General features: G+C 44.4%; 1 protein-coding gene across 1 annotated transcript in view; it reads left to right on the top strand.

Moving 5' to 3' along the window:
- The window catches only part of LOC102557795 (ectonucleotide pyrophosphatase/phosphodiesterase family member 7-like), a 70,250-nt gene extending 63,179 nt beyond the window's left edge, over window positions 1-7,071 (top strand). The window contains exon 4 of the mRNA XM_006265109.2: window positions 6,700-7,071. Coding sequence (XP_006265171.1) covers window positions 6,700-7,071 — 372 coding nt within the window. The remainder of the gene's footprint in view (window positions 1-6,699) is intronic.
- The last annotated feature ends 7,072 nt before the right edge of the window (window positions 7,072-14,143 follow it).

Below are 14,143 nucleotides of genomic sequence, written 5' to 3'. Positions count from 1 at the left end.
TTTCAGTATCTAATTCCAACAAGCAAAAGCAGCGCTTTAGATAGAATTATGTTTGTAGAGACTTTGTATTACTCTTTCTGCACAGGTGGTATGAAGGGATTTAATGTAGCACCATAGAATCCATTTGCTGCTCTACTGCACAGAAAACTTCTCTAACGTGCTGCCCACTACCACACCAAGAACTCTTAACATTATTGCTTGTCATGGCAGGGTCCTATAGGAGGGCCGTGATCTCCTTAAGGCCCTCTCTCCATGCCAATTTGGCCCAAGGGCACCCTCGATTCTCGCCCGCCATGTCTTTGCTGTTTAGTGTATGTTGGGAGGCTGCCTTACGACTCCCTGGACACGGATAGCTGGGACCTCTGTCCCCATGTGTTCCCGGACCCCCTGGGGGTCTCCCGGTATGATGGGTGCTCCCCAGGCACCCTAGCCTTATGGGCTATGTGTGGCTCCTACCAACCCCTAATACCATGCCCCAAGCCTCGCTGATGGGATAGACGTTGTCCGGTCAAAATACACACCCACTTTCTCGGGTCCTCCTCTGTAATCTAGCCCGCTCTAGGGCCTTCCCCGTAGGTCTCTAGGCTAGCACCCCTTCCTGGGCTCTCACTGTGCCCACTCCAGGCTCTCTCTAATACACAACCCCTCACTGGGACTCTTAGTAACACCACCCCTCTCTTTGGGACTCTTGAGGCCCACTCTGGGCCTTCTCTAAAATAATCTAGTCCACTTTGGGACATCCTCTCAAGCCACCGGTCTTTTAGGCCCACCACACTGCTAACCTGTGCACTGTGCCGCTATCCCCTTTTCCTGGGGACCACTGCAGCACCGCCCTTCTCTAGGGTGCTGTGCTGCTAACCCCTTTGGTCTGGGTCCACCGCAGCACCCTGCCCCGGGTGTTCCGCAATGCTAGCCTGTTACCAGGCTCGCTATGCCCCTCTCGGGCTCCTCACATATTGCCCCTCTCGGGCTCGTTGAGCCCACCTTGGGCTTCTTATTAGTACTGCCCCCTCTCTGTGGCTCACTGTGCCCACGCTGGGCTTCTCTGAAGTGCGCTCCCCCTTCCTGGGGCTCGCCACGCCCACGCTTGGGCGTCCTAGTAGTGCCCCCTCCTGGGGCTCATCGTGCCCACGCTGGGGCTTCTCAAAACACCCCTCTCTGGGGCTGGGGTCTACGCACCCCGTTAGTTGCGCCCTTACTGGTGCCAGGGTCCTCACACTCCCTTGTGAGTCCCCGACGAGGATAACGCGCCCTCTTGGTGCTAGGGCCCCACCCCTCTGGGGTCCCTATGAGGCCTCCTCCAACCCCTATAGCCTCACCCAAACCACCAGTGTAATATCAAAGCCTGAACACAAACTCAAGCCTCCTGGCTATAACTCAAACATAAGGCACTGAGCCATAACAACATAAGCCTCCTGGCTATAACCCAATATCATTGCTCCAGCCTCTGGAGCTCTCGCAAGCTATACTTGCTGTTAGGCTTGTCCTCCCATCCTAACTGCAGGAGCTCCTGCCCCTGTAGCTGCTGGCAAGGGACTTCTAGCCTGGCCTTGACTCTTGGCTTTATAGGAGCCAGGCCCTGCCCCATACAGGCAGCTGACTCTTATTAGTCGCCCTGGCAACCCACAGCTGTACTCATTATGGCTGCTAGGGCTTTTCCCCAGCAGTTTTCCCCTCTCTAGGAGTGGGGTAGTGAGGTGTGTTGTGGCACTGCTCTTCATCTTTCTTCTACCCAGTAGGTCTGTGCATGTCAGATTATTTTTCCCTCGGTGTATTTATTTGCAGTTTTCTGATTTGAATCTCATTTTCTTATTTACTGCCCACATTTCTAGTCTTCACAGATCCCTTTGTATTGTTTACCTCTTCTTCACAAGCCCACTCACACCCAGTTTTGGCAGTATCTATCAATGTCATTAATGTTCTGTTCTTATTGGTCTTTAACAAAATGCATTAGATAGGTAGGAACTCGTCCAATTTCTCTATGTGCATATTTCTCAAGTAGACCCTAATCTTATCTAGACTCTTTCAGTTAATCCTTAAGATACTCATGCTTCACAATATTCAAATTCATAGATTCATAGATGTTAGGGTCGGAAGGGACCTCAATAGATCATCGAGTCTGACCCCCTGCATAAGCAGGAAAGAGTGCTGGGTCTAGATGACCCCAGCTAGATACTCGTCTAACCTCCTCTTGAAGACCCCCAGGGTAGGGGAGAGCACCACCTCCCTTGGGAGCCCGTTCCAGACCTTGGCCACTCGAACTGTAAAGAAGTTCTTCCTAATGTCCAATCTAAATCTGCTCTCTGCTAGCTTGTGGCCATTGTTTCTTGTAACGCCTGGGGGCGCCTTGGTGAATAAATACTCACCAATTCCCTTCTGTGCCTCCGTGATGAACTTAAAAGCAGCCACAAGGTCGCCTCTCAACCTTCTCTTGCGGAGGCTGAAAAGGTCCAGTTTCTCTAGTCTCTCCTCGTAGGGCTTGGTCTGCAGGCCCTTGACCATACGAGTTGCCCTTCTCTGGACCCTCTCCAGGTTATCCGCATCCTTCTTGAAGTGTGGCACCCAGAATTGCACGCAGTACTCCAACTGCGGTCTGACCAGCGCCCTATAGAGGGGAAGTATCACCTCCCTGGACCTATTTGTCATGCATCTGCTGATGCACGATAAAGTGCCATTGGATTTTCTGATGGCTTCGTCACACTGCCGGCTCATGTTCATCTTGGAGTCCACTAGGACTCCAAGATCCCTTTCCACCTCTGTGCCACCCAGCAGGTCATTCCCTAGGCTGTAGGTGTGCTGGACATTTTTCCTCCCTAGGTGCAGCACTTTGCATTTCTCCTTGTTGAACTGCATCCTGTTGTTTTCTGCCCACTTGTCCAACCTATCCAGGTCTGCCTGCAGCTGTTCCCTGCCCTCTGGCGTGTCCACTTCTCCCCATAGCTTTGTGTCATCTGCAAACTTGGACAGAGTACATTTCACTCCCTTGTCCAAGTCACTGAGGAAGACACTGAAGAGTATCGGTCCAAGGACCAAGCCCTGCGGGACCCCACTGCCCACACCCTTCCAGGTCGAGACCGACCCATCCACCACGACTCTTTGGGTGCGACCCTCTAGCCAATTCGCCACCCACCGGACTGTGCAGTCATCCACATCACAGCCTCTTAGCTTGTTCACCAGTATGGGGTGGGATATCGTATCGAAGGCCTTTCTGAAGTCTAAGTATACGACATCCACCCCTCCTCCTGTGTCCAGGCGTTTCGTAACCTGGTCATAGAAAGAGACTAGATTGGTCAGGCACGATCTGCCCGCCACAAACCCGTGCTGGTTTCCCCTCAGCATAATTTGCCCTGCCAGGCTCTCACAAATGTGAGCCTTGATAATTTTTTCAAAGACTTTACCAAGGATGGAGGTGAGACTGACTGGCCTATAGTTGCCCAGGTCCTCCTTCCTCCCCTTTTTGAAAATGGGGACCACGTTAGCCCTTTTCCAGTCCTCCGGGACTTGGCCCGTGCGCCACGAGCGTTCGAATATTCCTGCCAGTGGCTCTGCAATGATGTCGGCCAGTGCCTTCAGCACCCTCGGATGGAGCCCATCCGGGCCTGCCGATTTAAAGGCATCCAGTTGTTCCAAATGACTCTGCACCACCTCAGGATCTACGTATGGAAGTCTGGCGCCTTGCTGCTGCCTCTCTACAACCCCAGTGAGAGACTTGTCGTGCCCCTCACTTAGGAACACTGAGGCAAAGAACTCGTTGAGGAGTTCTGCCTTGTCCCCCCTGTCCGTCACCAATTGTTTCTGCCCATTTAGCAGCGGTCCTATTCCTCCCTGGGCCTTCCTTTTACTCCCAATATATCTAAAAACAATTTCTTGTTGTCTTTTACTTGGGTTGCCATCCTCAGCTCCATGGTAGCTTTGGCCCGTCTAACTGCCTCCCTACAAGCACGAGCAGAGGAGGTATATTCATCTTTAGTGATCTCACCCTGTTTCCACTTTTTATGTGCTCCCCTTTTGTGCTCTCCTCCCAAATGTTTGCATGTATTTTTTATTCTTCTTAAAATATTGTCAAAAACCTCAGCCATTTTAAATCAGGGTTAACATTGCCTCTTCTCATTTAATATCAGTCCTGCGTGCTTGTGATGTGGCCCATTTGGTTAGCTCCAACAGCAGCAATCTTTTATCAAACAAGGTTTTTTTTCTCCTACAAGGCTTTTACTTTTGAAGTGTCAGGGGCCCCAGTGTTATACATAAAAAGCTTTGCCCAAGCTGCAAGCCCATCTGCTATCAACTGGCACAGAGCTCTACCTCCTCAGAATTGTTTCACACCGGCTGCATCTACACGAGACTACTGCACAGTTAGCATCACCTAAAAGCCTTTTGGCGACATTACTCTGTAGTAACTCCAGTTACTGCTCAGTCCTTTAGTGCTTGTGTGTACAAATCTTATACCCCTATCCCCATTCCTACACATAAGTCTATGCGAGACTTATGACTCAGTCATTTAGTACTTGTGTATACTAAACTAAACTAAAATTTTAATATCAGTGTAGACTCAGTGTCTCCTGTACACTCATGTGTACAATGGGGATAGGGGTATAAAATTTGTTTTCATTGAAATTAGAAAAATTCTTTCCTTGGTACACTAAAAGTGTTTTTTTTTTAAAGCAATATCCCCTCTGTGACTATAGAGAACATAGCAGGGGCCTAGCTGTCCCTTTGTTAGAGTAAGGAATTCTTCTATGTCTCTGTAACAAATCATCAGTTTCTTCATCATGGACTATATCAAAAGAAAAATCCTCTTTATTTTCTCATTTGGATTGATAGCTACCTAGACAGGTTTGAGGGCAGATAACATCTTGTCAAACATTGCTAGAAATATGCTCAGTAGCCAGTACTGTGCTTCTAGAGTTTTTTGCCTTCAGACGTTAAGGTCAGCTTAATCTGAATCAACATGATGTGCCTCAAGCAATTTTGTTGAGCAACAGTGACATGCAGTGGCCAGCAAGGTAATTCCTAAGGCTTGCTGACCTCTTCAATTGTAGTTAGAATTAATTTGAAACAGGTGATTGGAAGTATGTTGTGTAAAATTCCTTATTATAATCTTGGTGCTTTGCATTTTTCCTGTAAAGAGAAATTGTATGCAGGGAGGGAAGCCATTTTCTAAAATAGATATCTACAGGGATTTTAAAAATATAAGCATTCTATTCCTTACTTTTTCTAAGAAGTCACCCTTTCCACATATCTTCATAAAATACATAATAGTTTAATAATATTTTAAACAGATTCTCATTGATCCAGGAATCAGGATAAAGCAATACATTTCATACCAGAATGTGCAAAAAATTAAGTGAAATAACACTTGCAATGTTGTTATCTTTGATTCTAATCCTGAGTCATCACAATGCCCTGATATTCATTTGTGTGTCAAGAGTCCCAAGCAAGAGGCAATATTGCTGCAGGAGCACATCAGGAAGCGCACTGTGATTCTGAAGGCTCCCTCTCCTCTGTGACTTAAGAGACTTATTCCAAACCTCTGGATCCTCCCTTATCCTTTTCCAGATACACAAGCATAGCTATGTGGGAGTAGCTAAAGAAAGGGGGCCTCCCATTCTCAAGAGACATCGGTTCCACACAACAGCACTATAAAAACCAGTATCATCCCTGCACTGTTCCAGGTAGCTGGCATATTATTCCCTTGCATATAACTGCACAAGCCTCTTGCATAAATAACCACGTCTAGTGAAACTGTAAAAGTTACTGATCCATTCTACCTATGTATAACAAAACAAAGAAACCAGATGCATTCTGGGGGTGTTATTTGGAAAGCCTAGTCTAACAAGAGACAAGAGCTGAAATTGCCAGTGCTCAGTGTTGTGTCAATCTAATGGATCAATTAGCGAACAGACTTGTTCTTCACACACTGCTAGGGATCTACTTGATTCATGATTTTATGAAAAACAGCATTGTCCGTGATCGCCAGGAAATATTGCATTGGCCACGATTTCCCGTGAAATCAACCTAAATAACACCCCCAGCATATTATTCATACAATACGTGTTTTATAATGTCCCAATGCTTAACACAATACAAACAGAACACAACAATCACTTCAGCCCCAGATCACGAGATTTATACTGTCTGCTCGTGACGTAAACTAAGTGAATGCACCAGTCTGTGAAGTGAAAATGTTTCTATTAAGGTTAGCATTAATTAATATTTCTACACTTTTTGTAGAACACTACATATAATAATAAATTATGATGATATAAGTTACAATTCATGTTGTGTATAAATTGATGTTTATATATTTAAATTTAGATTTAAATTTAAAATTTAGTTTTATAATAGTATGAAAGATTATGTGATATAATTTACTTTCTATGGAACTTGCTATTAAATTGTACAATATATGCCTCAGCCAATCAGTGTTGAGGGGCGGGGCTGCCAGGAAATGCCCATGAAGTTAAGTAGACCCTTCCACATAGTTTAGGAAGATAGGACGTAATCTTGCTAAGCAATCTTAACGTTTCAGTTGTTCGTGTATTAATCTTCACTTTGTAGCCAGTGTACCAATAAATTCTTCACCACAGAAGTTGAAGCCTAGTCACATGAAGCCAGATTTGAGGGCTTCTTTCGGATGAAAAAACTATATGAATCCAAGAATGACTGTTGTTTTTCTTTCTTTCTTTTTTCTCCTTTCAGAGGATTATCATATATTTTAACAAAGGAGATCATGGATTTGATAATGAAGGTATGGACATGAAGACCATATTCAGAGCTTTTGGTCCCGATTTCAAAAAGAATTACTTAGCTGAACCCTTTGACAGTATCCACATTTATCCACTGATGTGTAAACTCCTGGGAGTTGATCCAGAGCCCAATAATGGGTCTCTGGCATTTACACAGAAAATGCTTGTTGAATCGTCAGAGCCAGAGCCAATGCCAGAGCGAGACACCCGGCACACGCAGCACAACCAACTTCCTGCTATTATTTTAAGTGGTATTGGAGCAGTTGTTGTATTCCTATTCATCTCCTCTGTGTTATATACTGTCATTCAACGAAGAAAGCGGTAAGTAAAGTTTTCTTGGAGTCTTTTATACTCATTCCAGGGAAAAGTGTTGAAAGGATGGAGATAAGATGTAGGAATATTTTTTAGTCACTGGGACCAGGTAAGTATTGTTGCTACTGTTACCTGAGTGGTTAAAGTTTGGGGCTCTGTGGGTTGTTCTCATTAGAAGGATAAACTGATGGAGTCAAGTGTCTTTAATGCAATCCTTTTTTATGTAAAATATCCTGTCCTGTCTCCCTCAATTCAGGAACAATCAAATAGCAGCAGATAACTCCTTTGCTCTCACCCCCAAATTTATTTCAACCAACAATAAGCCCAAAATCAATCATTCAATCAATCAATCTCTCTCCCTAGCTCTCCCCTGTCTTTTCTCACAGCTTCTCTCCCTTTCCGCCCACCGCCTCTAAATCCTCACAAGACACTAGTCAGTGAAACCCTTCTACCCATTAGTGCCTCATTTAGGCAGAGACATATCTGTGATTTGGCTATAGGCTGCTATAGATTACCTGGTTTCATAAAGAAGCTTAATAGCTTCTTACTATTATCTTAAATGAAAGAATGTAATTACACCCACCCCATAGCACCCCATTTCTCATCTTTGCCCATAATCTGGATACAACCTAAAATGGCAACAGCCTAGACAATTCATCCCAGAGTAAAATAATAAAAACTATTTAAACTACAATTCCAGACAAGGGAATGACTGGTTTGGTTATAGCAGTGTTTCCCAACCAGTGTCTTTTTTACATTCTGTCTGTATTTCACTGAGCAGACATTTTCTCTTAATTTGCCTAAGGGTTTTGCAATGCTATAATATCCATTAGTTTTAAAATCACAACATTGCCTCTGTATTTACTTTTTCAGTTTACTTGGCAAAACCTGCTGAAAACCATACCCATTCACCTACATATTTTTTCCTCATCTATGCAATATTCATCTTTGAACTCCACTCCTCTTTCCTGTGGTAGTCTGAGGGGCTATCACCTTCTAAGACAGTGGTTTTCAAACATCCTAACGTCACACAACCCTTTCATATCACTTCTCCTGCCATGAAACCCCTACCTCTTCCCTAGAGACTGATGTGGAGCCAGGTGACCTGGCCTGGCAATGGCAGTATACTATACTGCCTCTCAGCCTGCTCCAACATTACCCAGTCTCTTTGCAGAAGCCCTGATGACCTATCACAGAACCCCAGGGTTTTGGAGAATACAGTTTAAAAATCACTGTTCTGAGGTATTCACTGATGTTTGCCAGATGCTTTTCTAATCGCATGCTAGGCTGACAGGAAGAAGTTCCCTTTGAGAAAGCCTTTATCTTCTCTAAAGTCCATTCCTTTAACCCAGGAATGGGCAAAATGCGGCTCATGCCCAAATGCAGCCCTCCAGGCCATTCTACCCGGCCCGCGGGGCCTCTAAAAAATTAAGAAAATTAATATTTATCTGCCCCTGGCTGTCTGTCATGTGGCCTTCGATGACTTGCCAAAACTCAGTAAGCAGCCCTCCACCCAAAATAATTGCCCACCCCTGCTTTAACCCCACATCCAGTATTCATGTGAATGACCCAGGAACATTTGTACATCTTTAAATTACGGGCAGAGAAGAGACAATCTCTCTTCCTGAATGCATGCATCCCCTCAAGCAACCACGTTCTTTCTTCTTTGCTTAGAAGTGTTTGCAATTAGTCTTCAAACAAGGCTGTCAGTATAAGGCATCAGCATCACCATGCTTATACAATATCTGTGTGAAACCAAAAATCACAGCACTGCAGTTTTTCCAACGACTTTCTAAGCTGTCTTTCAGGATTCCTGAATTTAAAGACCTATTTCAGGGATGTATAGTCTGTCCTGACTACACACTTCCTCCTATATTGTGAAAATACTTTATAGATGTAACCACTGCCAAGAATTCCTTTCAGGTACTGCAATATGTTTTCCTTGAAAACTTAGATATCTACTGTTATAAGCCACTGCCCTCCCTAATCCTTTGTGTCAACCCTGCCCCTGAACTGTATGCACTAGTATCCATGGACAGGACTGCACTGCGGACTTGGGTGCAGCATGCGGACACCTGAGCAAGCAGTAAACAAGTTGAGAAGCAGTAAACTTTTTCTGCACTGAGCTTGGCAATGATGCAGGTAGCCTTGCATCTAGTGCCCAGTCCAGGTTAGGTTTATGATTATTATTGTTGTGATTGTTATTAACAATAAGCAGCAGCTATATTATTAGTCTGCAGGTAGCTGTGTTGCTATATGCAGTCATGTCCAGTACAGGGTCTTGAAACATGAGCGGAGCCTGTCATAAGAGCCTTTTTTCAACTCTGCCGACCAATCACTGGAAAGGTTTGCCCTTACCACTCACCCTGTAAAAGATTTTTGCAATATCGTCCAACAGACAAATGAATCTTCTCTAATAGAGGAGTCCTATAAAATTCAGCACATCTATGAGAGTCTGGGAATTAGCTCATTCTGTACAGCTTCCATTTTCTTTTTGACAGTTGAAATTCTTCCCTCGCTGATTGTGTGGGCAGATAAATGACCTATTTTGGAAAGACTCGCATATCTTTAGGTGCAGTCACACATTTGCAGCCCTCAGCTTATCACAGACCATTTGTAAAGTGTATCAGTCCCTGTTCAAACATTTTAAACATGCACCAGAATGTTGAGTAGGTAAAACAAACAGGCTAAGAGAAGTGCATCAGGTAATACTCTCTCCATAAGCCTTTCAAATATGGCTGTCACGTATTGGACCTGGATAACATCCTGGGTATCCTGAGGACTGATGAAAGGCTCAGTTATGCCTTTCTGATACATGTTATTAATGACCTCTGGGGCCTTTTTACACTAGTGAACTGTGAGATGGCTGGTTTCCCCCCATATCAATCATATGCTGGACTAGGGTAATACATATTGGTTGGGTTTAGAAAATAGTTCCTGGTACTTAAGTCCCCTAGGCCATCCTACTGACTGGAGCTTAAATACCCAAACACATCCAATACAAATGCTGGTAGCTCACATTCCCCCATTTCATCCTGGTACTTTTCTTCTAATTCAGCATGTACTAGATTCACTACATTGTTTGCATTTTACTACTTGGGATTTATCAGAAACATTCAGTAAATGAAAAGGGCTTTCCTAGTCCCTTTCAGCTCCATGAAAGATTTAATGGCTAAAGTTTATCTGGATCTCAGATCAACCACTTCCCATCTTCCCTTTGCAGGAAAGTTATTGCTGCATATAACTGTTGCATGTTTCTGCCCTTTTGAGCAGCACCACTTGTTCACTGCAAACTAACTGCAAACAAATCTTTTCCTGAACTACTCTTAAAAGAAATTTCCACAAAAAATCTATGTAAGGACACTAGTCCCAGCATTTATTTTATAGTTATTTGCCATTATGAAATACAAACCATTTCTTAACAGCTAATCCTCTCTACTGGCTACCCAGTTTTCATGTTCAAAATTCCATGTCCAGAACTTTCAGGCCCATTGTTCAATGTCTCTTGGGACCCATTGTCCCAAGTTCAAAATCCCCAGTCATTGTCTCAGTGTAAGGCCAGATAAATGATTCATTATTGGACCTGATATACATAATGTTTGGGTATATTTGATCTGATAGCTGATGTCTGAGCCAACTATTCTCACACATTCCACACATCCTTTACGCGCACTAGATATCTGTTAACATTGTTAACTGTTCAGACCTAGACAAAAACTACAGGGGTCATAATTGTACCTCCCTCTACTCCCTTCCTATTACCTGGGCTGGAACAGAGAAACTTGCCCTCAACCTTGGTAACACTCTGTCATGACCAACCTTATAAGCCCCCTTTTTGTGGCCAATTTTTCAAAACACCAGTATTTAACAGAACTTGTCCCCTTTATTTTAGCATTACCATCCATTTCCCTTGTTTTACAAGCTGAATTGATCATTTTTTTCCTCCTCAGTCAAAAATGTCACAAACCAGGTAAGAATTATTCCTTTTTTCATTGTACATATTAGACACAGAACTGTACTTACAGGGCTTGTGGTGCTCAGGTCCACCTTCCTCAACAGCAACAGCTTCTTCTGCTGGTGGACTGCTACAAGGAATTCCAGTCTCTCCTTGGCCTTGTTCTGATGACTTCCATTTACAAAAAGTCCAGCCATGCATCTATAAACTGGTCCTTTGCCACTTTATCTTGGAAGTCCTGTTTGCTAGCTAGATGCATCAGATACACCAAACTCTGCAAGTTCTGTACCAATTTGTGCATCTCTTTCCCTCATCTTCTGGGCTCATCTGTGCTCTGCACAGCTCAAATTAATAGCTGGCTCCAAGCTGTATATCGATGCTCCTACTAGCTCTGAATAATTCACTCTTTGCTAAAGGTACTGTCAGAGGTACCAGTGAAGCAGGCCACTCAAGTTGGTTGTTAGAAATCTTGTCCCCTCGGTCTTCCTAGCCATTCCCTTGCGAAATGGTGTTGGAGTAGTCCAAATATCAGGGATTTTTTCCCCTCAAAGCTAATGGTCTGACATTTTGCATGGAAATCCTCTAGTCTATGACAGTCAGGCTGTGGTCACCTTAGCCATTCCAAACCAGGCACGTTACAGCTGGGCTTCCCAATCTGTCTGGGCACTTAATGTCATTACTGCAACAAAAATTACGTATTTCTGCTTGTAAATGACCCCTCCATTCTTTCTAAGAAACCTCCAGGTGCTGCTTTATTTTGTGACACCTTGGGGTTTAGGGCTTTAAGGGTTGCACTGTTTAGGAGGAGAAACTAACGGTAGGGTCAAGTAGGCTTTTAGTCATATTTGTGAATAAGGGACGACCCTTGTCCTGAACACAGAAGGACACAAAGAACAGGAGGCGCCATCTTTGCTCGCAGTTCCAAGCAGCTTTCAATTCGTGCTTGGCCCAGAAGTTCTCTTGCTGGTCTTTTCTCAGGGCAAAAACTCCCAATGTGTCATGCTGGCTATATTCAGTGCTTCTTTGCTGCCTTCTTTCCCATTTTCTTTAGTCCTTGTGTTTCCCTTTCACAGACACACTAACCTGTGCAAAATGATAACTGTACACTTACTTGTACATCTGTTCTAGGCAGCAGCATCTGCCTGTGTTTTCAGCACAGACCATTAATGATTCAGCTATCTGGTCCTCTAAATGTGCTTAAGAGCTTACAGATGTCTAAAAAGGCAGTGATAATGCCCAGCTCACAACAGTATGTACATAGATTGATTAGAGAGACAAGAATAAATCTTTTTTCTTCAGCAATCCCTCACAGTTGAGGACGATTGCCTTCCATGATTGTCTTATCTGTGGGCCCATAATTGGCGGGCAAAGCCAAATCAGGGTCAACAGACTGCTGCAACTAGGGCATGTTTCTGTGTGGGGTGGGCAGCTCTTGATTCTTGTTTTCAGCCTATGACATGCTGTTTCTGCTGCTCCCACTTTTCCATTTCCTGTGGTCATCAAATGGTTTCATAGTTTCATAGTTGGTCGGGACCTGAGCAGATCATCAAGTCTGACCCCCTGCCATGGCAGGAAAAAGTACTGGGGTCAAATGACCCCAGCAAGGTGTTTGTCTAACCTCCTCTTAAAGACCCCCAGGGTAGAAGCCAGCACCAATTCGCTTGGAAGTTGGTTCCAGGTCCTAGCCACCCTGACAGTGAAGTAGCGCTTCCTGATGTCTAGCCTGAATCTACCCTCTGCCAGCTTGTGACCGTTATTTCTAGTCACTCCTGGTAGTGCTCGGGGGAACAAGGACTCCCCCAATGCCTGCTGGTCCCCTCTGACTAGTTTGTAACAGGCCACTAGATCCCCCCTCAGCCTTCTCTTGTGGAGGCTGAACAGGTTCAAGTCCCTTAACCTCTCCTCGTAGGGCCTGCCCTGCTGCCCCCTGATCATGCAGGTTTCAAAGTACCGATATCCTTGCAGCAGACTCTTCTTCAATTAAAGATGGTCCTGGGAAATAGTCTCCCACAAGTTGATGTTGATGTTTAATTTTTTCAAGTTGACCTTCAGGATGTCCCTGAAGCACTTTCTCTGCCCTCCTCTTAAGCATATTCCTTGACTGATCTGGGAGAATAAAGCCTGCTTTGGGAGTCTGGAGTTGGACATCTGGATGACATGGCCAGCTGAGTGAAGTTGATGTTGGATGATCATCGCCTCAATGCTCATGGTGTTTGCTTGCAAGAGGATGCTAATGTTGATGCATCTGTCTTCCCACTGGATTCAAAGGATCCCCCACAGGCAGCATTGATGGTACTTCTCCAGTGATTTGAGGTGTCTCCTGTTAGTTGTCTACATCTCAGCTTCATACAGTACGGTGGGGATGACAACTGCTTAATAAACCATGAACTTGGTTTCAGATCTGATGTTGCAATCTTTGAACACCCTTTTCCTCAGATGTCCAAAGTATGCACTTGTAGATTTGAGGTGATGTTGGAGTTCTTCACTGATGTCAGCCTTTGGTAAGAGGTGGCTTCCAAGGTACAGGAAATATTCAGTGATCTCCAGAGTCTCACCATGAATCTGAATTACCAGAGCTGCTCATTGAGAACTTGTTGAAGAAGGACATGTGTCTTCTGAATGTTAATCCTCGGTCCCATTTTCTTATATGCTTTGGTAAAGACGTTGACAACAGCCTGAAGGTCTGCTTCCAAGGAAGCACAGACTACAGCACCATCAGCGTACTAGAGATTGATGACTGAGGTCAGAGTAGTCTTGGTTTTGGCTCAGAGTTGGCTGAAATTAAACAGCTTACCATCCATTTGTAGATTAGTTCTACTCCAGCTGGAAGCTAGCTGGTGGTCAGATGTAGCACTGCAGTAAGGAATATCGAGAAGAGTATTGGAGCAATGACAAAGTTTTGCTTAAGTCCTCAAAAGGATCTGTGATAGGTCCATTACCAAGAACTACCACTCACATACTGTCATGGAGCAGGCAAAAACTGGTGACAAATTCTGGTGGGCATCCATACTTCAGAAGGATCCTCCACAATACCTCTCAGTTGACAGTATCAAAGCCTTTCATGAGGTCAAAGAAGGGCATATAGAGAGGTTTATGTTGTTCCCGCCATTTTTCCTGCAGCTGGCAAGCT

Source organism: Alligator mississippiensis, chromosome 13 (assembly GCF_030867095.1).
Source record: "Alligator mississippiensis isolate rAllMis1 chromosome 13, rAllMis1, whole genome shotgun sequence".
Lineage (NCBI taxonomy): Eukaryota > Metazoa > Chordata > Crocodylia > Alligatoridae > Alligator > Alligator mississippiensis.
This window is presented reverse-complemented; position numbering and strand designations above follow the sequence as displayed.